Raw genomic sequence first — 25,814 nt, 5'->3', positions numbered from 1 at the left:
TTAGGAACCCTTGGTAATGAAGAAACCTAGATGAAGAGCACTATAATCCACAGCAAACCACTTTTGGATGATTTAGGAGCCAACATTTTTGTAAGACTGTTACAATTTGTGATAAATTTTAAAAGGTCAGTTGGTACAAAAATCCCTCAAAAGCCAAGTAATTGGAAGATTCTGGAACTTACTGTTCCTACAAGCACCACTAAAGGTTGAAAATAGATGAGTGGGAGGGTAGAATCATACAGCAGTAGGGATGCTTTTTCGAGGTCATTAATATTTGCACGTAAGTGCTATACTTGAGGGCAACTGGTTATGGCACTGGGTACCAAAAGTGGTAAATGTGTTCTACTGCTCTTCACTAACATTGTTCATCTTGCTTAGAACCCCCACCCTACCCCAAAGTGTGTTCACAGTGGCTTTGGGCCCCAGTTTTTTTTAATTGAGTATTTTCTAAAATGTTTACTGAGTGTGCTAAGTAACAATGTAAACATTGATATCCAAAACAAACTTACTGTTCTGTAGCTGATTGTGTATGGGATTAGAATACAAGATAATGATGAATAAAGTAACTTATTTACTGGTTCTTATGAACATGTTACTTTTCAACAGAATGAGAAAACAAAACTTAATATTTTTAGTTCCAATAATTGCTATTTTAGCTTTGTAGGGCACTGTTAAGTGGAGCTAGTCTATTATAATTTGTTAAATTTAGTTTTAATGTTCTAATCCCTAGATTTATTAAACTGGTCAAAATGTTTGGTGTTTAAAATATGTTGTACCAATTGAAGTGCCAAATGCTTTAAGTGTAAACAACTGAACATTTTTGACCAATTATAGAAATATAATTTGTCCCACAGCTTTTCCTGTTATGGATTTTGGAAAGACTTTTTTTTTGAAGCAGTGCTTTAAAAAGACTTGCCTTTCCCCCCTGCCTATATTAGAAAACCTTTATCAGTGGAGCAGGCCAAACCACTTTGTACAGATCTGTGCTTCATTTTTTTTTCTAACTCCGTCTTATTTTAACTTTTAGAAAGTAACTTGTAGTGAATATATTTTATACGGCAGATGGAAGGTAGGGTTCAAGAGTGATGCTGCACGCCAATGGGATGCAGGTTCAAGTCTCCAGTACCTAAATTCCCAATCTTGGCTGTTTCTGTCTAGGGAGGCTGTCTATGGGCTCACTCTGGTCAATGCCATAAACCAAATATGTTCATCTGCATTTGTACCATGCATTAAAATGATTTCAGGAAAGAAACTATTCTTTATTACATTCTGTTCATTGGGCTTGCTATTCATTGAAAACTACCAGTTACTCCTGTAGTTGACTGATATGTATTTTCAATGCTAAAGGTGCTACACTGTGACTCAAACTCTCTCTATAAAATAGCAGTTATTATCACCCTTTGCACAATCTGGCCACTGGGTTTCCATAAGTTGATCGAAAAACTTTTTCCATGTACCATTTTTTTCAGCTAAAATTTCTAATGTAAGGGTTTGAACAAATAAAATCAAAAAATATATACATCACAACAGAATGATTGATTGGTTTATATTGATTCTATGAAATGTCTTTTGTGTCATGTTGAAAATCAAGAGGACTTTTTTTTTTTAAAAGCAAAATGTTGCAGATGTTGGAAATTTGAAATAAAAACAGAAAATACTGGAAACACTCAGCAGGTTAGGCAGCATCTGTGGAAAAATGGAGATATGGTTAATGTTTCAGGTCAATGACCTTATTTCATCAGAATCCAAAATCTTTTATTGAGAAAATTTAATTTGATTGTTTTTCTTTTAAAATGGTGTGTCTACTTGAGAATTAGAAAATAAAATCTTCTGATTACACACATTGTAACTTTGTATTCTATAAATTTCAAAGTGCATTGTGAGAAAGACTTGATGTGAGTTCATTTAAAAAAAAAAAAAAAAAAAAGAATTTTGAAGCAAACTAATTATCCACCTATGTTTTGCTGACTGTTAAGAAAAGTAGATGCTAATTCCTTACACCTGAGAATGCAAGTGAAACAGACAGTGTCTTTCCTCATTCTAATCTATCTTTTAAATAACTTGAGTTTTGAAAGCAAGCAAAGCCTTTGAGGAAAACTGGGAGAGTTTTTTATTTGTTTATGGGATCAGGGCGTCGCTGGCAATGCCAACATTTATTACCCATCCCTAGTTGCCCTCTAAGGTGCTGGTGAGCCGCCGCCTTGAACCACTGTAGTCCGTGTGGTGATTGTACTCCCACAGTGCTGTTAGGTAGGGAGTTCCAGGATTTTGACCCAGTGACGATGAAGGATCGGCGAGATACTTCTATGTCAGGTTGGTGTGTGACTTGGAGGGGAATTTGGAGGTGGTGGTCTTCCCATGCGCCTGCTGCCCTTGTCCTTCTAGGTGGAAGAGGTTGTGGGTTTGGGAGGTGCTGCTGAAGAAGCCTTGGCGAGTTGCTGCAGTGCATCTTGTAGATGGTACACACTGCAGCCATGGTACACCGGTGGTGGAGGGAGTGAATGTTTAAGGTGGTGGATGGGGTCCCAATCAAGCAGGCTGCTTTGACCTGGATGGGGCGAGCTTCTTGAGTGTTGTTGGAGCTGCACTCATCTAGGCAAGTTGAGAGTATTCCATCACACTCCTTACTTGTACTTTGTAGATGGTGGAAAGGCTTTGGGGAGTCAGGAGGTGAGACACTCGCTGCAGAATACCTAGCCTCTGACCTCTTGTTGGCTCAGTATTTGAGGCTGGTCCAGTTAAATTTCTGGTTAATGGTGAACCCCCCCCCCCCCCCCCCCAAGGATGTTGATAGTGGGGGATTTGGTGGTGATAATGCCATTGAATGTCAAGGGGAGGTGGTCAGACTCTTGCTTGTTGGAGATAGTCATTGTGTGGCGCGAATGTTACCTGCCACTTATCAGCCCAAGCCTGAACGTCGTCCAGGTCTTGTTACATGTGGGCATGGACTGCTTCATTATCTGCGGAGTTGCGAATGGCGCTGAATACTGTGCAGTCATCAGGGAACATCCCCATTTCTGACCTTATGTTGGAGGGAAGGTCATTGATGAAGCAGCTGAAGATGGTTGGGCCTAGGACACTGCCTTGAACTCCTGCAGCGATGCCCTGGGGCTGTGATGATTGACCTTCAACCACCACAACCATCTTCCTTTGTGCTGGGTATGACTCCAGCCAGTGGAGTGTTTTCCCCCTGATTCCCATTGACTTCAGTTTTACTGGGGCTCCTTGATGCCAGACTGTCAAATGCTGCCTTGATGTCAAGGGCAGTCACACGCTCCTCACCTCTGGAATTCAGCTCCTTTGTCCATGTTTGAACCAAGGCTGTAATGAGGTCGGGAGCCGAGTGGTCTTGGCGGAACCCAAACTGAGCATCACTGAGCAGGTTATTGGTGAGTAAGTGCCGCTTGATAGCACTGTCGATGACACCTTCCATCACTTGACTGATGGGGGCGGTAATTGGCTGGGTTGGATTTGTCCTGCTTTTTGTGGACAGGACATACCTGGGCAGTTTTCCACATTGTTGGATAGATCCCAGTGTTGTAGCTGTACTGGAGCAGCTTGGCTAGAGGCGCGGCTAGAGGCGCGGCTAGTTCTGGAGCACAAGTCTTCAGCACGATAGCCGGGATGTTGTCGGGGCCCATAGCCTTTGCTGTATCCAGTGCGCTCAGCCGTTTCTTGATCACGTGGAGTGAATTGAATTGGCTGAATGGCTTCTGTGATGGTGGGGACCTCGGGAGTAGGCCGATATGGATCATCCACTCAGCACTTCTGGCTGAAGTTGGTTGCAAACGCTTCAGCCTTGTCTTTTGCACTCACGTGCTGGGCTCCACCATCATTGAGGATGGGGATATTCTTGGAGCCTCCTCCTCCCCCCGATGGTTTTTTAATGGTTCACCACCATTCATGACTGGATGTGGCAGGACTGCAGAGCTTTGATCTGATCTGTTGATTGTGGGATCGCTTAGCCCTGTCTATAGCATACTGCTTCTACTTTTTAGCATGCATGTAGTCCTGTGTTGCAGCTTCCCCAGGTTGGCACCTCATTTTTAGGTCCCCTGGCTTGGTGGTAAGGTTGAGTGAGGAAAAGCTGGGTCATGAGGTTACAGATTGTGGTGGAACACAATTCTGCTGCTGCTGATGGCCCACAGCACCTCATGGATGCCCAGCTTTGAGCTGCTAGATCTGTTCAGAATCTATCCCATTTAGCACGGTGGTAATGCCACACAACACGATGGAGGGTGTTCAGTGTGAAGACAGGACTTCGTCTCCACAATGACTGACTGTGCAGTGATCAATGCTGTCATGGACAGATGCATCTGTGACAGGTAGATGGTGAGGACGAGGTCAAGTAGGTTTTTCCCTCTTGTTGGTTCACTCACCACCTGTCGCAGGCCCAGACTGGCAGTTATGTCCTTCAAGGCTCGGTCAGTAGTGGTGCTACCGAGCCACTCTTGGTGATGGACATTGAAGTCCCCCACCCAGAGTACATTCTGTGCCCTTGCTACTCTCAGTGCTGCTTCCATGTGGTGTGCAACATGAAGGAGTACTGATTCATCAGCTGAGGGACGGCAGTAGGTGGTAATCAGCAGGAGGGTTCCTTACCCATGCTTGACCTGAAGCCATGAGACTTCATGGAGTCCGAGTCAATGTTGAGGATTCCCAGGGCCACTCCTTCCCGACTGTATACCACTGTGCCACCACCTCTGGTGGGTCTGTCCTGCTGGTGGGACAGGACATACCCAGGGATGGTGATGGAGGAGTTCGGGACATTGGCTGAAAGGTATGATTGAGTATGACTATGTCAGTGAAGAGGGGAAACGAGGTTTTTGGTTATATCGCTTCTTACACCTGTCTTGGGAGAGTGAGTGGGAACAGGGGATGAAGATGGAGGGTTAAAGATAACATGTTTGAGAGTGGAGCAAGTAGGAGAGAGGATGAACAGATAATTTTGAGGGGGAAGTTGTCAGACCAGTGATGGGAATGAGGGGTTCATAAGAAGAGGAGATGGTAGAAATGGGAAGGGCTAACAGATGCAATGGCAACATGGAGTAGAGAAGTACCAGAGATTGAGGGAAGAAGCTGGGAAGGGAGCCACCGAGGGTCATGTGTTTCCACAACTCCATTCTAAATGCAGCCATTGATGGCCCCTTGGCTTGCCACACCCCAGCCTAGCATATCACCTACCCACCCACCCAAAAGAATAGAAAAGAAGCAGAAGAGGATAGAGACGCAAACAGTTAACATGAAAGAAGCAGAAGAGAAATAAAAGACAGAAACAGCCACGAGATATCACAGACGAGAGTAACTATTCTCCGACTTGCCATGTTCCCTGATATGGGAGATCAATTATTATATAAAATGGGCTATGGTGGGATTAATGATGCATATCCCTTTTTGGGTAGGTGCTGGTGTTGCGCTCAAAGTGCTAATTAGGCTTTTTTAGGTTCGAGTGATTGTTCTGAATATTGGAACTATTTTTCCATTGGATATTAATTTGACAAGAATTAAATATTTATTAGAACTGAGATTGCATTTATTATCATGTTCAGCAACTAGAAATGGGCTCCATTCTTATTTTGCAGGGCTGTATTTTTAACTAATGCCAAGTGTTGAGGTAACTTCCCTACAGAAAAAAATTAAATATGAAGTTTGTTTGGGTATATCTCCTCAGTAGAGGCCCTATATTGTGTGTAATGTACCTTTGCATTGTTTTAACTGTCTTCAATTCACTTTTAGGTTGGAGCATACCTAAAGTCTCCGAAGTTTCCCATTTGGATTCTTGGCAGTGAAACTCATCTGACTGTATTCTTTGCAAAGGTAACCTTAGCTGCTCTGATCAAATCAAACAAACGCTGCAGTGGTTCATTTTCATGTTTTTTAAAGGGGAAACGACTCTGGTTGGAATAATATTCCAAATAGTTGGAGCACAGATTTAGCTTTTTTCCAGAAGTTCTGCCATGTTCTGCACTGTTGTAAAGCAATCGCAGTTGCAATATTGGATGAGGGGTGGTGGGGTGTGAATAACGAGGTGAATTGATTTTAAGTTTTATTTCCTCATAGAACTGAAATATATGTTGGTCATCGGAAAAGAGCTAACCGATTAAATGAAGGTAGTGTTGGGAAATATTCCACACGCAGAAACTTAGATTTAGGTTTAAGAAAGACACCCTTGTCTGTTTTCAGGTCCCTTTGTTCACTGGATGTGGGTGATGGTGGTATGGTTCAACTTACTTACCATCACTTGTTGCCCAGGGAAGGTGTTGGTGACCTGCTGCCTTGAACTGCTGCAGTCCTGTTGTGATGATGCTCCCTAATGGTGTTCGGTAATGAATTCCAGGATTTAAATCCAGCAGTGATGAATGAACACTGGTCTGTGTCCAAGTCAGGATGGTGTGTGACTTGGAATGGAACTTGCAGATGGTGTTCCCATGACATTACTGCTGTTGTCCATCAGCTTGGTGGTAGAGATTGTGGGGCTGTTAGGAACAAGGGGAAAATTAGGAACAGGTTAGGCCATTCAGCCCCTCGGGCCTGCTCCGCCATTCAATTAGATCATGGCCGATCTTCACCTCCACTCCATTTTCCTGCCTTTGCTCCATATCCTTTGATACGCTTACCTAACAAAAATCTACCTATCTCCAACTTGAAAGCTCCAATTGTCCTAGCATCCATGGCTTTTTTTTGGCGGTGGTGGGGGGAAATGGTGGTTAAAGAGTTCCACATTTCTGCTACACTTGTTTTAATTTTACAATTACGTCCCCATGTTTTTGGTTTCCCCCACCAGAGGAAATCATTTCTCAGTATCTACCCATTTAAATCCTTTTAACATTCTAAGTACCTCAATCTCCCCTCTCGCACGCAAGCCAAGTTTATGCAACCTTTCCTCATAATGTAAGCCTCTCTCATTCTGGTGATTGTGTTGCACCCCTTCCAAGGCCAGTGTATCCTTCATGAGGTGTGCTGCCCAAAACTGAATGCAGTACTCCAGATGAGGTCTGACCATGGCTTGATGCAACTGAAACCTAATTTCCACCCCTTTGTATTACAGCCCCCTTGAGAGAAAGGTCAATATTTTATTAGCCTTTTTGATTGCTTTGTGTACTTGGATTCCCAAATCTCTTAACTCCTCCTATAGTTTGAAATTACTCAACATTTAGTAAATACTGATTTATCTTTCTTGGGCCCAAAATGAATTGAATGACTTAACACTTAACCACATTGAATTCCATTTGCCATAATTTTGCCCACTCATTCAGTCTGTCTATGCCCCATTGCAACTTCCTGCTCTCATCTGCACTACTTGGTGTCCCTCCTAATTTTGTGTCATCTGCAAACTTGGAGATACAACTCTCTTCCTTCATCCAAGTCATTAAATGTGAACAGTTGAGACCCTGGAACCGATCCTTGGGGAACACCACTTTACATATCCTGCCAATCAGATTACTTACCATTTATCCCCAATCTGTGTCCTACCTCCCAACTAATTTCCAGTCCAAGTCAAAAGACTAGCTCATGGAACCTTATCTAATTATCTTTTTATTCATTCCTGGGATGTGGGCGTCGCTGGCAATGCCAACATTTATTGTCCATCCCTAATTGCCCGTGAGCTGCTTTCTTGAACCACTGCAGTCCGTGTGGTGAAGGTACTTCCATAGTTCTGTTAGGGAGGGAGCTCCAGGATTTTGACCCAGTGAATGCCTTCTGGAAGTCCATATAGATAACCTCCATAGGTGCTCCCGTATTAGTGACCGCCAAAAAAAAAATACAGGAAACTTTGGTTTATCCGGAGGTTAACTGTCCGGAATGCTCGAGCCACCGGCAAAAATCAGGAGCCATTTCGTTCGGTTTTTTTCTTTTCGTTGCTTTTTTTTCCACCAGTCAGGCTCTGCAAGGTCTCTCTGAAGCTGTTGCTAAGCTACAGAGATGCTTGCAAGGTACGGCCGACTGTTTAAAAGCTGTTGCTAAGCAACAGGGTTTGTTGCCAGATACGGAGCTCAAAATCTCCGTATGTTTCAACATTAGTGCTGGTTTGTCCAGCAGTTTTGATGGGACGGCAACAGCTCGGTCCCGTCGGTGCCGGATAGCGCAAAGTTTCCTGTACAACTAGTCAGATATGACTTGCCCATAAAGCCATATTGGCTGTTGAAGTAAGCTTGGTGAATTGTTGCAGTGCATTCTGTAGATAATACTGCATTTGCAGCATGTACTATCAGTGGTGAAGGTGGATTAGAATACTACAGCGCAGAAGACCACCATTTGGCCCATCAGGTCTGTGCCAGCTCTTTCGAAGAGCAATCCAGTTAGTCCCACTCCCCTGCTCTTTTTCCCCATATCTTCGAGTATTTATCCAATTCTCTTTTGAAGGCAACTATTGAATCAGTACCCACCGCCCTATCAGGCAGTGCATGCCAAATCCCAACCACTCATTGTGTAAAGTTTTTTTTGTGAATCAGTGACAGGAGTGTCGATCAATAAATTCAATATCTATAATATTAATAAGGATATCCTCCCTTTGGCTTCTGAAAATGTTATAGTTAGGAATATTCAGTTCCAGAGACGCTATATTTTCTGTCAACATTACATTGTCCCTCCATTCTGTCCTGTTCCCTGACTTTGTCTAATTTGCACATTTCACACACAATCCTGCAAACCTTGATCCATTCATACTCCTCAGTACATGTTCCCTTTTTTTTCTTCATTGTCTTCTGCTTGACTCCTCTCCTATCTGCCCTAAGGTATGTCTTTTTTTCCCCACTTCTCCCCTTGAGCTTACTATTTTGGACTGCTTTGCTCATTCACTATAGTGTTCTTGACTCTTCTCTATAAGAAAGAAAGGGCAAAAATTTGTGTAACTCATTGCACGACCTCATAACATTCTGAAGCATTTCACAGCCAATGAGTTACTTTTGAAGTATAGTCACTGTTGCGTAGACAAACCCAGCAGCCAGTTTCTGCATAGCAAGGCCATTAAAGTGCTGTTGTAATAAATGACCAGCTAATCTCTCATCCTGTATTGAGCTCTTGTGTTGAGGTCTAGAACCAAGTGGTTCTCTCAGACCAAAACGGGGCATTGATGAGGTTCTTGGTGAGGTAAGAAGGTTTAAAGACCTAAAAATGTAACTGCCCCTTACTCTGGCACTTGGGAGGGAACAGACATGGCTGCAGAAAAGGCTGTCTATCCCTCTAATGGAATCCTCTAACTATTGGTTACCTTTTCTCAACATTATCACTTGCTCCTCCTCTCACCCTTAAGCACTTTCTCCATACTGCTGTGATGTTGCTTGTGATTTCCATTCTTGTGTGTTGGCATCCTTGTCTGCATCATGCACGGTATATCAATCAAATTCCAACCCTGAGCTTCCTGCGCTATCTCCTTTAACCACGACCTCTTATCTCCCATTGTGGCTCACTGCTCAGTTCCTTCCTCTGTCACTATTACTTTGTAGCTGTACGCCTCCTGCCATGTGCATTCCAGCAACTTTCCTCCTCCTGTATAATGAGTAGTGCGTTTCTTTTTCAAGTTCAGTAACTGAGCTCAAGTGAGTCTGCTGGGAGATTCTTACTGCTTTCATGATTGCTCTGGATGCTCATGGTTTATAAAAACTCTTCTATCGTGTAGGTTTCTCACAATAATTGCTTCCCACTTTACTGCTATTACAACTGGTACTCAAATTAAAATACCAAATTTGGGCCAGATGCCTTCCTCAGTTGGCCTTTCAACACAAGGCCACAGTTGAAGTATTGTGTGCCGTTCTGGGGCTTTATTTCATTACACTAGTAAAGTTTAAATGGGAAGATCTAATACAGGTGTCAAAATTATGGTTGTAAAAAACCTTTCTGTATTTACCCAGTTCCCTAACCTACTGAAGCCAATTGTAATACCCTATTGTGGTAAACCACTGTCATACCTGTCTGTGTCTGTATGTGTATTCCACTAGGTACAGGTCTGGACATGCCTCGGCTGACTCCTCCCACTATTCCAGGTATATAAGTGACTACCTCCCAGTCCCTTAGTATTCTGGACGGGTCGACCACTCGAGACAAGACCTTCATTCTTTAGTTAATAAAAGCCTGATTGTTACTCGCTCAACTTCAGTCTTTTGAGTAATTGATGGCGCATCACCTATAGTCACCTGAACTGAGGATAGCGAGAGTAGACTTTTGATGTTACGAATTGAGTTTTACATTAGTGTGATCTGGAGGTCAAAACTGGGGCCAAAGTTACAATCTTACGAGCTTCTGTGTTTGTCCTGTAGTTTTGTCGGTGAGCGTTTGAGACAGTGCTTTTGCAATACACTGGGACAGGCATTGGTATCGAGATGTCCATTTAAACAAATATATCAGGCATAGGACGATATGTAAACAATCGTAGCTTTAATTAAAAAAGCGCACTAGAATTATTTTAGACATGGATGTAGTTCTTGAGTCAACGCATCAGCGTTGGTTGAATTGGGTGAATATTCATGTTGAGTTTTGATCTTAGGTCCAGGGAAATGGGCTCCTTGAGCAGGCAATTTTAAAAAATTAAAAAAAAATAAAAATGTTTTAACACGTACTGAAATGCTATTGCAATCTAGAGATGTAAACTAAATTCCCACCAACCTCAAAAATGGCTCTTCAAAGAGATTACTGTAAAAATGTGATTGAGGAGTTAGAAACTCAGTATGACGATGTTCAACTGTTGTAACTTTACTACTGTTCTGTAACTCTAGATTATAAAAATAAATGCAATGTTTAAAGTTTATTTTAAATTATTTTGATTGTATTTTTTTAATTCGTTCCTGGGATGTGTATGTCGCTGGCAAGGCCAGCATTTATTGCCCATCCCTAATTGCCCTTGATTGTATAATCTTCTCTCTCCCTCCATTATTCTTTTCCTGAATCTGCTCTTCCTCTTTTTTACTTTTTAAAATGTTACTACTGTACTTGTTAACATTTTTTACTTTTTTAAAACCTTAAACCCCACTGTTGAAAGAAAAAAAAAAAAAAATCCTATTCTTGGCTGTTTTCTTCTATCTGGTTTCCATGGTCTATTTTAAAGGTGGGTGCAACTTTGCAGAAATAAGGTTTCAAACAATATTCAGTAAATCATAAGGATAAAAGGTTGACATGGTACAACTAGGTCAGTCCTTGATGCACAAAAAACTAATCTGGCCCAGGAAGGCCATGCCAGGATAAGTATATTTATCCAAAAACAAAATACTGTGGATGCTGGAAATCTGAAATAAAAAACAGAAAATGCTGGGAACACGCAGCAGGTCAGACTGCATATATTTATCAGCAGTCTCTCCGCCTCTTTCCCCCCCCCCCCCCCCCCCCCCACAGACCAATCCTGACTTTAATCGTACTTGAACAAGTTAATTCATCTCTGGAGCAGTAAGGGTTAAATTTACGCTTCCACTTGTAATTTCAGAATTTTTTGTATGGAAGTTTTATCTACTGTAGCTCAATTAGAGATGCTAGGTTATGAAATAAATACTGTAATAGTACAGTGTCGTGGTTATGCTACTGGACTAATAATTGGAAGAATGCGAGCAAGGCTTTTGACAAGGTCCCACATGGAAGACTGGTCAGAAAAGTAAAAGCCCATGGGATCCACGGGAAAGTGGCAAGTTGGATCCAAAATTGGCTGTGGCAGGAAGCAAAGGGTAATGGTCGAAGGGTGTTCGTGACGAGAAAGCGGTTTCTAGTGGGGTTCCACAGGACTCAGAAGAATGTCCCTTGCTTTTTGTGGTATACATCAATGATTTGGACTTCAATGTAGGGGGCATGATTATGTTTGCACATGATAGAAAAATTGGCCATGTAGTTGATAGGAAGAAAGCTGTAGACTGCAGGAAGATATCATTGGACTGGTCAGGTGGGCAGAGAAGTGGCAAATGAAATTCAATCCGGAGAAGTGTGAGGTAATGCATTTGGGCAGGGCGAACAAGGCAAGGGAATACATAATAGATGGTAGGATACGAAGAAGTGTAGAGGAACAGAGGGACCTTGGAGTGCATGTCCACACATTCCTGAAGGTAGCAGGACAGGTAGATAAGGTGGTTAAGAAGGCATATGGAATACTTTCCTTTATTAGCCGAGGCATAGAATACAAGAGCAGGGAGGTTATGCTTGAAGTGTATAAAACACTAGTTAGGCCGCAGCTAGAGGATTGCGTACAGTTCTGGTCACCACACTACAGGAAAGATGTGATTGCACTAGAGAGGGTACAGAGGAGATTTACGAGGATGTTACCACGACTGGAGAATTTTAGCTATGAGGAAAGATTGGATAGGCTGGGGTTGTTTTCTTTGGAACAGAGGAGGCTGAGGGGAGACTTGATTGAGGTGTATAAAATTGAGGGGCCCAGATAGAGTGGATAGGAAGGATCTATTTCCCCGAGCAGAGAGGTCAATAACCAGGGGCATAGATTTAAAGTAATTGGTAGCAGGATTAGCGGGGAATTGAGAACTTTTTTCACCCAGAGGGTGGTGGGGGAACTCGCTGCCTGAAAGGGTGGTAGAGGCAGAAACCCTCATCACATTTAAAAAGTACTTGGATGTGCACTTGAAGTGCGTAACAAGAACATAAGAAGTAGGAGCAGAAGTAGGCCATACGGCCCCTCCGGCCTGCTCCGCCATTCAGTAGGATCATGGCTGATCCGAATCTAGACTCGCGTCCACTTCCCTGTCCTCTCCCCGTAACCCCTAATTCCCTTATCTGCTGGGAAACTGTCTATCTCCATTTTAAATTTATTTAATGTTGCAGCTTCCACAGCTCTCTGGGGTAGCAAATTCCATAGATTTACTACCCTCTGAGTGAAGAAGTTTCTCCTCCTCTCAGTTTTGAAAGGGCAGCCCCTTATTCTTAGATTATGCCCCCTAGTTCTAACCTGCAAGGCTACGGACCAAGAGCTGGAAAGTGGGATTATGCTGTATAGTTCTTCCAGCCGGCGCAGATGCAATGTGTCGAATGGTTTCTTTCTGTGCCGTAAATTTCTATGATTCAAATCCTACCATGGCAGTTTGAAAATTTGAATTCAGTTTTTTTTTAATCTAAAAAAGGCTGGTGTCAGTAAAAGTCAATGTTGGATTGTTTTAAAAATTTACTGATGTCCTTTAGGGATAGAAACCTGCTGTCTTTACACAGTCTGGACAATGTGACAAGTCCCACACCAATGTGCTTGACCCCTACCTGCCCCTTGAAATGGCCTAGCAAGCCACTCCGTTGTATCAAAACTCCAGCAGTTGAAGAAGGCCCACCAACACCACCTTGAGGCAACTAGGGATGGGTAACAAATGCTGGACTTGCCATGTGACCCCCCACATCCTGAAAATGAAAACAAAATCTTTAACATTTAGTTTTATACGTAATTTTAAATTCTGTGTGCCATTGTTGAATGAGTGGAATTTCATGCTTGCAGTTCTGATAGAACCTAAATTGAATCTGACAGGTTTTGTGAATGTTTTGGTAACTAAGTTTTGTGTTTTGAGAACATTTTGAAATAGAAGATGGCCATATTTCAAAAGTTCCTCCATGTTCTTGTTCGATGTCAGTCGAGTTAGAGTCCTGTGTTTCTGACCCTGCTCCTGTTAAGCAGATTAAGATTTATATTAAATTCTTGTTATCGCTTGAAATGTCATACTTTCCTTTTGGTGAAACTATTTTTGTGTCTTGACTTCAAGAATGGAACAAACAATTTATATTTCATTGTCTTTAGTATTTTTGTGGAGTATCTGAAATGTCTAGATTTGTAAGTTGATTTTTTTCCCAAAAGATTACTTGCAATAAACTTGTGTTTACTGTGCACAATATTTATTTACCCTGGCTGAAAATTGTGTATGTTCAGAATAAGATCTTAATAGTCCCAGAAAGGAGACAATGAAAGGAGCTGAAATTATGAGGAGACTCAACCTGATTGGAATCCCCGCAATCTTTATGCAGCCTTCTAGTATACATGGTTAACTTATAACACAGATTAAATGTCTCTAATCTAAAGTACGTTGTAAAGAACTGAACAAACCTAGTGACATTTGTTAGACCAGTCTCCAGTATGTCTAAGATGGTCCAATAGCCTTTTGTTTTTACAAAGCAAAGACATGCTGTGACAGCTGTTATATCAGATAAAATTGATGAGCATGCTGACAGAGATGAAACCAATCTGAAGCATCAGGTTTCTCTCTTCTCAATTGCATTGAGTAATTTTTTGGGTAATCTCCGTAAGAGTGGGCTTTTGATGTTGGTGGGAATTAATGAGTTTTACATCCCTACATTGTCACTGCTGATGGTTAGAGGGTCTTTCTCTTCTCTAGAAGTCTCACCTCTGACCTTACTGGGGCTGCAGCAGATTCATTTTCAGGTGAGGGCAGTTGGAGAAACACACCAGAGGCCAGAACATTTTTACGGCAGTTTTCTGCAGCAACACAGCGCAGACTGCAATAGCATTGAAAGCTTTGCAGTTAGGAAAGGAGATGTATTTTCTGAGGGTGTCAGTTACTGGGAATAGAGAAAGGAATGGATCTCCACAAAGCAGATGCCTTCACTTCTACTTTTGCCTCACAAACAAAGCCATTGCATCAGGGGTCATCTGCAGATTTTACACTCTTGTTAATGGTGTGCATTGTTTAACTATTATGTGGCATGCTTTCACCCATCAGTGAACTCAGTTTTTCAGACAGAGCCTTAGCTACATGGAAACTAGTGAAATTTGTTTCAATTGGCATGAGCAGTAAATGGACATTTCTATCTTTGTTTAAAACTGCTTTTATTATATAATTTTTTAACGGGGTCTAAATTCCTGTAAAGCTTTATTCTGTGGAGCATTAATCTTGGTTTTTAAAATACTGGTGCAACAAAAATTGGTCCTTTCAGATTGCTGTCCAATAATAATCAGCAGTGTATACTATGATTATAACGCATCTAATGGCTTACTAATTCTACTACATAATCTCTTTAGTGTAGTGGTCTGTTGTCCAATTTTTCTCCACACCTCTGTCATACTGTAATGGTGCTTCAAGATGCTATGACTTTACTCCCATTGGGTATATGCTTGCCACACATTCTTTAGAGGAAAAGAAAGCTGCCTTTGTTGACAGTGTGTATTGTTCCATGTCATGATGGAGCTACTTCACTAACAATGGCCAGATACAAAGGAGCAAAGAGGAAATATCTGGATATTGAAGTACTTGATGAACTGTGCTTCCATATTACATTTCCAATTTGTTCTTGCAGCAGAGTCTTAAGTTACAGTCTAGAACAAGTGGGGAGATAGCGAATCTCCTAGCTGAAATATGAGCACATCACTTGTAAGAGAATTATTAGTATCGGCTAGTTCAGGGATTGCTAGCCTCTACAGTGAATTTAGCTTGTGAGAGATCTTAAATGATCTCTGAGTTCTTGGCCAAGACACCCAATAGGCAGCAGCCAGTATGTTTGAGCAACAGATCAAGATTTATTGAGCATACAGCGTAATATACTTAATATTAAGCGATAGTTTTCTCTTAACGAGTAGCTTGCAGCCCTTGGTCTCTGGAACCTCTCGGACACCGATGACGTTGTCTTAAGTCTGTTTCTTTGTTCTTGCAGTCGGTCTGTGTAAAGTTGTTCTTTGAGTATCGAGGTTTTAACCCTTATCAAAAGTTGGTTTGGCCAGTGTCCATATATGGTCTTTAACAAAATCACCTTTTTTAATTGGTTCTAATGGTCAAAGTACCATTGTCACTCAGACTAAGGCTAGTCACCTGGCCACTCCTTTTCCAGTACATTTCCAATGACTCTGCTTTGCTGTTGTTACCTTGTTCATAGCTTTTCACCCCATTGGAATTTACCATATTTCATTTTATGTCCTTATACTAACTATCCTTTTAAATGTTGAAATTCGTTTTGGTAAGCGAATTCTAATTTCTATTCAGCATTATAATGTTATTTAATGATTTGACCTTCACTAGCAGCCTGTAGACTGTTTATCAAAGCTTAGTCAAAACTGTTTTTGACTGTCCTTGCAGCTGCAGTCTGAACAAGTCTTGGCTTTTTAGTTACCCAGGAGTAATTATGGGTAATATTATTTGGTCAGTGGCTACACTTGAATTATACATATATGATTCTCGTCTATTAAATATCTCTAAATATCGCCTTTCGTACAACTGTTAATAGGATAGAGTAGCGTACAAGGATTGTGGAATAGATATATTTCACAAACAGTGCATTCTGTTCGTTCATGTACTTAATTTAAAAAGCATCAGATTTTCGATTTGCAATCCTGATTGGTCTCACAGAGTGCTTATCAAAAGGTAGGAAAAATGTATATGTAAGATCAGTCCACACTACAAATGGTCTTATTATGGCTCCTGGTTCAAGCTACTATTGATATTGGGTAGTAAAGATGCACTTCAGATTTCTTACAGGAATGATCAAGGATGCTGAACCTGAGAATAACCAGTACAGAATCAAAGTTGTTAACCAACATCCTTGTGTTCTAGTGCTGTGACAACATTCTGTGCGAGTGCTGCCACCCATCCTTTTCTTCTCGTACCGTCCAGGAAATGCTATAACCAGGAAAATTCAGTTCCTAATCCTGCCCAAGTCATGTCTCTGTTATATTAGTTCTTATAAAATAGTCCAGTATTTGACTCCTTTTTGTAATTTTCATTTCTCCACCCTTTTCCCTCCCACTCCCCATGCGCCCCCCCCCCCCCCCCCCCCAAAACTGTTGGTAATCTCCTTGTAGTATTATCAACAGTAAGCAGAAAAATACAGGAAACTTTGGTTTATCTGGAGGTTAACTGTCCGGAATGCTCGATCCACTGGCAAAAATCAGGAGCTGTTTCATTAGTTTTTTTTTCTTTTCGTTGCTTTTTTTTTCACCAGTCAGGCTCTGCAAGGTCTCGCTGAAGCTGTTGCTAAGCTACAGAGACGCTTGCAAGGTACGGCCGACTGTTTAGAAGCTGTAAGCAACAGGATTTGTTGCCAGATACGGCGCTCAAAAGCTCCGTATGTTTCAACATTAGCGCTGGTTTGTCCGGCAGTTTTGATGGGATGGCAACAGCTCGGTCCCGTCGGTGCCGGATATCACAAAGTTTCCTGTATGGCAGTAAAAATGTTTGCTGGGGACCAGCCTGAATACCACTTCTATGTTGCAGGTGCTCTTATGTATTTACTATATCAATGATCTGTCGGTACGAATTGAGGAAATACCAAAATTTGCTGATACCAAAATTTGACTGGTGGTGGTCACAGGCCAGCAGGATGGGCAGATTGGTGATGGAGAAATGTGCAGTAATGTATTTTGGAAGTAAAGAATAGGGATAGGAAATGCATGTTAAATGCTAAGATTTTAAAGGGAACAGAGGGATCTTGCTGTGCAAATGCACAGATCATTAAAGGTGCCACAACATGTGCAGGAAACTTTTTTTTATCCGGCACTGACGGGACCGACATGGTGCGGTTCATCAAAAATTCCGGATAACCGAAAGCTATAGTAAAAGATACGGAGCTAAAGCAACAAACCCTGTCGCTTAGCAACAAGTTCAGAACAATGGCCACAAGTTCCAAGCGTCTCTGTAGCTTAGCAACAGCTGCAGCCACACCCTTGCAGAGCAACAGATCGAGGAAGGCAAGTAATAAAACTTACCTGAACCTACTCCTGAATTTTGCCGGTTAACCGAGATTTCTGGTTATTTAGGTGCCGGTAAATCGAAAGTTTCCTGTAGATGAGGCCATTGAAAAGGCAGTCTGAATCCTTTTGTATCTAGAGACATAAAATAAAAAGGCAGAGATAATGTAGAACTTGTAAAAGACCTTGGTAAGACTGCAATTGGAAAATTGTGTGCAGTTTTGGGCACCCCATTAGAGGAAGGAAATAAAAGCAATGGAAAAGATGTGTAGATTCACTGGGATGTTACCAGGGTTTAAGAGTTGCAACAGTTGGGGCTATTTTTCACTAGACTTGAGAAGGTTAAAGGGTTGACGTGATAGAAATCTTCAGAGTATGAAGAGTTATGATTAGTTAAATAAGCAATTGTTTGACAACAGCAAAAATATACAAACACAGATTTATAGAGGAAATTAGAAAAAATTATTTACACATTGGGTGGTTTGAATGTGGAATTCTGTGCCACACTTTGAAGCAGAGGCAATAAACTGTAAGGGAAATTAGATAATTGCTTAAAGGAGAGGAAAATGAAAAGATATAGGGAGCAGAGCAAAATTAGACTAGGCAGTTTGTGAAGATCAATACTATCACGAATTTGATGAACTAAATGACTTGTTTCTGTGCTATAAATTCTATGATTCTATTTCAGTGGGGTCTACTCTTCTGTAGTTCCTCTTGATGTAGTTTTTTTAAGTGGAAAAGCATAAAAAATGTTGCCTCTGACAAATGGTAAGCCTGTTTTGAGTTTTTGTGCAGTATGCTTTAAAATAATACTGCTGCTGCTATGACAGTGGAAACTAATTATTCCAGATTACTTCTCTGACCACTTCCAAGGTGTCATAACCTGATGGTGGCACTTCTGACTGCTCATCTTCATATTGCACTGCAGTCAGTCCCCATGCAGCAATAAACTCCTTTTTCTTAATGGCAGGTTGTGCATAGAGCAAACCAAGAAAATCTTGTGTATTTTGGGATTTTACTGTAGCGAAGAAGCCATTGCCCCATCATACCTTTGCTTGTCCTTGCCCCACATTGAGCCTATCTACTGTAATTCCAATTCCTATCTTTTCTCCATACCCTTAAATCTGTTTCCTCTGTTTATCTAACTCCCTCTTAAACCATTACTACAAGTAGTCATTAAGGTGATTGACTCACCTCAATGCCTACGTGTGGTAATGGTTTCCATATTATAATAACCCTTTGTGGGGAAAATAATTCTAACCTCTCACTTTATGCTAAGTGCAATGCTAAATTTGCACTCCCTCCTTAATAATTTATAAACCAATGGAATTAATCTTTCACTATACCCTCTCGAGCCTTTTCAAAATTTTGAACACTTCGATGAGATCTTGCCTTAATTTTCTCTGCTGTAGTTAATAGTTCTAATTTTTTTATTTATATCATAACGATATCCACTGCTATGTTGTATTCTACTAAATACTGTACCTTTTTGGAGTTCCAGTATCCTTTCTAAAACTGTACACACTACTTCCAATTGTGATGTAACTAAAGTCTTGTGCAAATGCATCACAACCTCTGCTTTTATTTTCAGTGCCCCTTTTATGCAGGATCCAGAATTCTTTTTGTCCTTTGTATAGCTTTTTCCACGTGCAAGATTTGTGTATCTGTATTTGTATTTGTGTTCCTCTACTCCATTGAAAATATTAGTTGCCATTCCCTGTCCCATCATGTACTACTTCACATTTATCTCTACATATGTTCATTTGCCAACCAATCTGTCCTCTTGCATCTTCTTTAATTTGTCTGTACCCCTAATTTGGTGGTGTCATCAAATTTTGGTATTAATTCCTCTACCCATGTCCAAATCATTTAAGTGTATGGACATCGAGGTCCCAACACTCTTCACTGGGACGTATCAAGCTACATCTTGCTAATACATGGATCACCTATTTATCTCTGCTCTTGGCTATCTTTTAGCCAGCCCTCCATCTTCCCTTTAATACCAAATTATTGGCCTCATTATCCAGACACTTTCAACTCCATTCATAGGCCCCTCCAACCCTTTTCACTCTGTACCTAACTTTTTATCCCATCCAATAACACTGCCAAATATATTTTGTTTTAAAACAGGTTACATTTATGAGTTTGAAGAGAGATTTTCTTTTTTAGTTTGATCAGTAATTCAGTTGTCTTCATTCTATTATTTCTCAGTGAGCCTGCTGGAAAGAATCTTGCTGGCATTTTGTGTTCAGTGGAGACCATAGTTAGTCCAAATAGCCTTTCCTGGCTCACGATCGACATCCGATAGATGTTGGCTAGTTTTGTTTTAAGAAAGCTGTCTGCTGAAAATAGTAAGTTATTTAATTTTGGATAACAACCTTGGCTATCAATGTTTCCCTCTTCCATGCTGTACTGGAATTCCACAGAGCAAACGGGGTCTGAACACCTTGCCAAGGTGCAACATGTACAAGTCCATTACGCTAATTGGGAGTGTAAATTAAAAAGTTTATTGATTCCAGCTGTGGCAGCACTTTTTCAGTTTGAAATATTAATCTGAAGTTATTTGGAAAAACCAGGAAGTTTTCCTACTTGAGACTGGTTCTAAATCCAAAGTTTTGTTTTGGTCATGAGGCAAAAACTTAGTTTGGTTAAAAATATGCAATCTTATGGAGGCCATTTTCTTTCCAAACAGTGTAGGGCCAAATAAGGAAGTAAGTTCATAAGAACATAACATAACATAAGAACATAACATAAGAAATAGGAGCAGGAGTAGGCCAATCGGCCCCTCGAGCCTGCTCCGCCATTCAATAAGATCATGGCTGATCTGATCCTAACCGCCAATCCACTATCACAGAACCATCTCCTGCATCTAACAGAATTAGACACACGAAATAGGAGCAGGATCAGGCTACACGGCCCCTGGGCCCGCTCCGCTAACCACAGGGCCATGACCGATCCGAACCTAGACTCGTCCAAATTCCTGCCCTCTCCCCGTAACCCTTAATTCCCTTTACTTCTAGGAAACTGTCTATTTCTGTTTTAAATTTATGTAATGATGTAGCTTCTACAGTTTTTTGGGGCAGCATATTCCATGGACCTACCACCCTCTGAGTGAAGTAGTTCCTCCTCATCTCAGTTTTGAAAGAGCAGCCCCTTATTCTAAGACTATGCCCCCTAGTTCTAGTTTCACCCATCATCGGGAACATCCTCTCCCCCCCCCCCCGCCCCCCCCCCCCCCCCCCATCCACCTGATCCAACCCTTCACAATCTTATGTTTCAATAAGATCGCCTCTCATTCTTCTGAACTCCAATGAGTAGAGTCCCAATCTACTCAACCTCTCCTCATGTCCATCCCCTCATCCCCGGGATTAACCGAGTGAACCTTCTTTGTACTGACTCGAGAGCAAGTATGTCCTTTCTTAAGTATGGACACCAAAACTGTACGCAGTATTCCAGGTGCGGTCTCACCAATACCTTGTACAACTGAAGCAATACCTCCCTATTTTTATATTCTATCCCCCTAGCAATGAAAGCCAACATTCCATTGGCCTTAATCACTTGCTGCACCTGCATACTAACCTTTTGAGTTTCGTGCACCAGGACCCCCAGATCCCTTTGTACTACAGTACTTTCCAGTTTCTTGCCATTAAGATAATAACTTGCTCTACGATTTTTCCTGCCAAAGTGCATAACCTCACACTTTCCAGTATTGTATTCCATCTGCCAAATCTCTGCCCAAATGTGTCTCGTTTGATTCAAATGAATAAAATAGTTCTATACTACTGGAGGAAGAAACAAACGTAATATTCATGTAGACTATAGGATTGTTTGAGTGTACATGTGTGCAGTAGAGGATACCCTGCACTTGAGGGAGTCTTACAAATGTGTAAAATTCTGGAGCTTGTTACCTCTTTGAGAAATTAATGAAATGTGAAGGATTCATCGTTACAGCCTCAAAACACGTCCTGCATATGCTGAGACATTGTGCTGTGTGTAATACTAATATACAGGAAACTTTCTGGTATCCGGCACTGACGGGACCGAGCTGGTGCCGTTAGATCAAAACTGCCGTATAAACCAGCGTTAATGTTAAAACATAAAGCTTTTCAGCTCCGTGTGAATCAACAAACCCTGTTGCTTAGCAACAGCTTCAAAACAGTCGGCTGCAGCTGCAAGCGTCTCTAGCTGAAGCTGTTGCTTAGCTACAGACCTTGCAGAGCCTGACTGGGGGGGGAAAAAAAGAAGCAACGAGAAGTAAAAAAACTTACAGAAAACGGCTCCTGAATTTTGCCGGTAGATAGAGCTTTCCAGACTTTTAACCTCCGGTTAAACGAAAGTTTCCTGTACTCAAGACTTGGGTTGATCCTGTGGTAAAGAAACTTGTAGCAATTGTAACTTCAGGGCCTGTTACTTTGCAGTTAGGTATTGGGAGACTTACAATTCAAACTACCTTCCTCTTTCTTTCCCATATTAAAATCTACCTTTGATCTCTTGGAATCCAATTTTCTACAAGGAGACTTCCTGTTTTGCACTCGTGCAATGTCCTGATAGCCAATATACAGTGACCTTGGATTTGCTGCTGGGCTGGTTTTGAGTGTTCATGCTTACATCATGACATTATGTAGACTTCTACAGCTGGCTCAGCAAGTTTATTTCTTCAAAACTATGCTTAGATTGCCTTGGTTTCCTGCTTTTTTTTTAGACTGTAGTGCCCTCCACAATATACACCTACCTTACTTTTGACACCCAAATGCAATATATTTGCTTTGAGTCTCCTACCTGATGTTTACAAGAAGTTCTGGGTAAATTATTGCCTTATTTCAGTGTGGAATTTGATTTGAACCTTGTCTAACTTTCAGCCTGTATATGAGACAATTGTATTGGCAACAATTAAACTTGGATGGACTTAGTCATTCTAGAAACCAGTATGTGTTCCGTTTTTAGATTTTTCTGGATGAAATCTGTGTTTTTATTGGAGCTGTAATTGAGTTTGTTTTAATATGCCAACAAAAACCTGAAATAACATACTTTCGATAAAGGTTGCCTCTATTAAAACAGAACAAGATTTTAGATGGCAGATTGGGTTCATGCAATTGGAAGGAAGTTGCATGCTTGTCTCGAACATGCTGTACCAAATGGCATGTTTTAGAAAATCAGTCAGTGTAACTGTATTGCATACTAAGATTACTAAAGTCCATGTAAGGATTTTTTTTAAGTATGGAATGAACCCATCCATTTGGCCAGAAATAGTTGGTTGAGTTTTTAGAGTTGGCAAGAGGAAAAGAATTTTATTTTGGACAGGATATAGATGCAGTCATGGCAATAATATCTTTCATCCTTTCATCATTTTAGGCACGCATCTATATAAGCTTTCTCAATGCAGTCTTAATCACAATAAATGGGGTAGAAATTGGTTATGCTTTGTTTTTGAACGCATGACTAATGGCACGCAGACAGCGCGCGCCTGAACTGGGAGGCCCGAAGGTCGCCCTAAATTGGGCCTCATTTGAATACATTGGGCGAGCTGATGACACTTATCGCACTTCCAGAGCCAGCTTGCCCATTTCAAGGGATCAATTTCAGGCTGCATGCCTCATCAACGGCCCTCAAGTCCTGTTTGGGGGGGGGGGGGGGGGCGGGGAGTAGCAATTGCAGGCTAGCATTTGGCTCTTAGTTGTGTTGTGGAGCTGGGAGGAGCACTGCTGCTCCTTTTATATAAAAAAAAAAAAAAAAATTGCCCAATACAATATTGGATCAGACATATTTTAGGCATCCTTGAATGTAGGATGTATAGCTCCAGTCCCAGCTGTGTGACTAAGTGTCGAGCAGGAGACATTCAGTGCAACTCTCCCACCTACCAACAATATTTCCTTGGTGCATTTCTAATAACTCTGCACCCCATTTGTTGACTAGAACATGTAATTCCTTCTTGAAACCTATTAATGTTTCTTGTTTGCCCACCTGTGTCAATATTCTGTTCCACAGACTTGCTTCCATTTTTAAATAAAAACAAAAGTTCCTCTTGCATTTCCTATTTTCTTTTGTTGTCCTTAATTTGTAAATCAACCCCTTGTGCTTAAATTCTGTACACAGCAGTAAAGCTTACTTGGATCCAATTTATTCAAACTTTTCATAATTTTAAACTATTATGACCCTCTCTCGGTCTTTTCAGAGAAGACTGCCCTCCTAAGGAAGCTATAAACTGAGGAATTGGACTTGGGCTCACCACTGCCTCTCAGACATGACACTGGAATCTCAAGCTGCTTCATTAGGAAGCACTACACTTGTTGCTAAGCCAGAAATGACAACACTCATGCTTACAGACAATGCAAAGGGCACTTGTGAGCCCATTGCTTTTGTTAGTACAAAAACCTGAATTTTTTTGGAGCAAAATAATAAATTCGTGCCTTGCTGACACCATGTAATTCTTGACTATTATAAGCAAAAACTCAATTTTGAGTGACTGACCTGTTTCACCAGGCCCCGTGCAAAGATTCTCAGCCTTTCATATCCTTCCAGTTAAAGGTATTAAGTCTGCAACACAGCCTTTTTTCTTTTTCTCCTTCTCGCCCCCTTAACCTTTTTTTTTCTTTTTACTCTTTCCTCTTTTTGCTCTCGTGCATTCCTTTTTTCCATTGTCTGCAGTTTCAGTGCAACAGACTCGCCTGCTCAGTTCGGCAAGGAGCAGGACGAGGCTGCTGAAGCATCGCGGGAGTTAGAAGCTGGAGTAACGTGGAGCAGGCCATCTGAACTCCTAAAAGAGGCGGAAATAGATAATAGAGCCCGGGGGGGGGGGGGGGCGGTGGAAGCAAACGGACATTTCAATCTGGGAGCTGTCGTCCAGCAGACTTTAATTTCTTTAGATATTATAGTTTTTGGTTGGCTCAAATATTCCATTTGCTTTTCAAAAAAAACCAATCTGTTATTTGAGCCTTCTGGACTGTTTCAAACATACGGGTTTTAATTACATAAATATTTTATTGTAACTGTTAAAGTGCTAAAGCTACTCCTGGCATCCAAATAGCTGTCATTTGGCATTTCCTCGCAACCGTGTTTGAGCTGAAGTCTTTGTTTAAAATAGAACTTGGGAGCACATAATTCTTTGGAAATGCTGGTACTCATAGTTTAGAGCTGGCAAAGAGAAGTCTTTAATCCCATCAGTCTACCTGAAATTAGTAACTAGATCCAGGAGAGGTACAAGAACAGCCCATTATCCCAGGGGTTGGAGGGCAAAGTGGTTTACATTTGTACTTTTCTCCCTTTCTCTCCACTTCCTACCTTTGCGCACACTTCAACAGTACTGATACTTGCAGCCTCCGGGGTCCCTGCCATTCTATCTAGTACACTAGTGCAGTTAACACTCTTCAATGCTTACAGTGGCTGCTTGATACTAATATAATAGATTGCATATTTTTGTGCTCTAATGATATTGTAAACCAAGTAGTCTAGGTTGTCTGTTTCTATTCTTGTAACTTAAACCTTTTGTATATAGACTGAAATCCAAATGTGCTGAGTGGACATTTTGTTAGAGTAGTGTCTCCTGACACAGTCAAGTGGCTAATTAAGCCCACTTCTACATGGCTAGTAATTAACTTTCTAACCGGCCCAGTTTATTTGTAAGACATTTATCATTGAAACTGACGAGTGTTTCGATTGTAGACAGTCTTCTCGACTCTCTGCTCATCCTCACTGCAAAAGGCACCTTTTGTAAGAAAGCCAGTGCCCTTCACAAACCAAAACCTAGTCTGGTGTGTATAGTGAATGGGACGTATTGTGCCTCCGGGTTAAGAACCTACTCTTTAACCACTAGATTATACCAGAAATACTAATCTCTGATCAAACCAAATCATGCTGACATCATATAACTAAGGCTAAATCTGATTTGTTTATTACAAGAAATATACACAGAAGCAAGTTCAATAATATTGTTTCCACAAGTTTATTTAAACTATTTTCAGAGTCCAACATAAACAATCGTTTGAAGATTCTCGGTCCTTTTGAGTCCTTTGCTTTTTAGATAAGTACACATCTTTGTGCTCACTGTTTGAGGGGGAAGTATGGTTGATCTAAATGAACTATAGAACTGTCCGACCAATTTTTTTTAAATCAAAACCCAAGAGGTGTCTAGAAATAGAACTGTCAATCCAGATAGGGCAAATTCATAATGTAATCTCTGGAGCATGGAGGGAATTCCTTCTTTCAGGCCTTGCATATCAATTAA

At 41.2% G+C, this 25,814-nt stretch overlaps 1 protein-coding gene and 1 long non-coding RNA gene across 3 annotated transcripts in view; one reads left to right on the top strand and one right to left on the bottom strand.

Moving 5' to 3' along the window:
- The window catches only part of mindy3 (MINDY lysine 48 deubiquitinase 3), a 135,973-nt gene that overhangs the window by 26,617 nt on the left and 83,542 nt on the right, over nucleotides 1-25,814 (top strand). The window contains exon 10 of the mRNA XM_085987921.1: nucleotides 5,737-5,817. Coding sequence (XP_085844047.1) covers nucleotides 5,737-5,817 — 81 coding nt within the window. The remainder of the gene's footprint in view (nucleotides 1-5,736; nucleotides 5,818-25,814) is intronic.
- LOC147117170 (uncharacterized) lies at nucleotides 1,538-24,338 on the bottom strand. Of its 2 annotated transcripts, XR_015078389.1 has the most exons (4): nucleotides 24,062-24,338; nucleotides 17,612-17,728; nucleotides 6,236-6,476; nucleotides 1,538-1,686 (listed from the first exon to the last, which is right to left on the bottom strand). It is a non-coding gene; the product is annotated as an uncharacterized LOC147117170 (long non-coding RNA). The 2 variants fall into 2 exon arrangements; XR_015078390.1 differs by lacking the exon at nucleotides 17,612-17,728.

The sequence above is a fragment of the Somniosus microcephalus genome, chromosome 5 (genome assembly GCF_052327205.1).
Source record: "Somniosus microcephalus isolate GS21.2 chromosome 5, FLI_Smic_1.0, whole genome shotgun sequence".
NCBI lineage: Eukaryota > Metazoa > Chordata > Chondrichthyes > Squaliformes > Somniosidae > Somniosus > Somniosus microcephalus.
The sequence above is the reverse complement of the archived record's forward strand: the minus strand, read 5'-3'. Positions and strand labels throughout refer to the sequence as shown.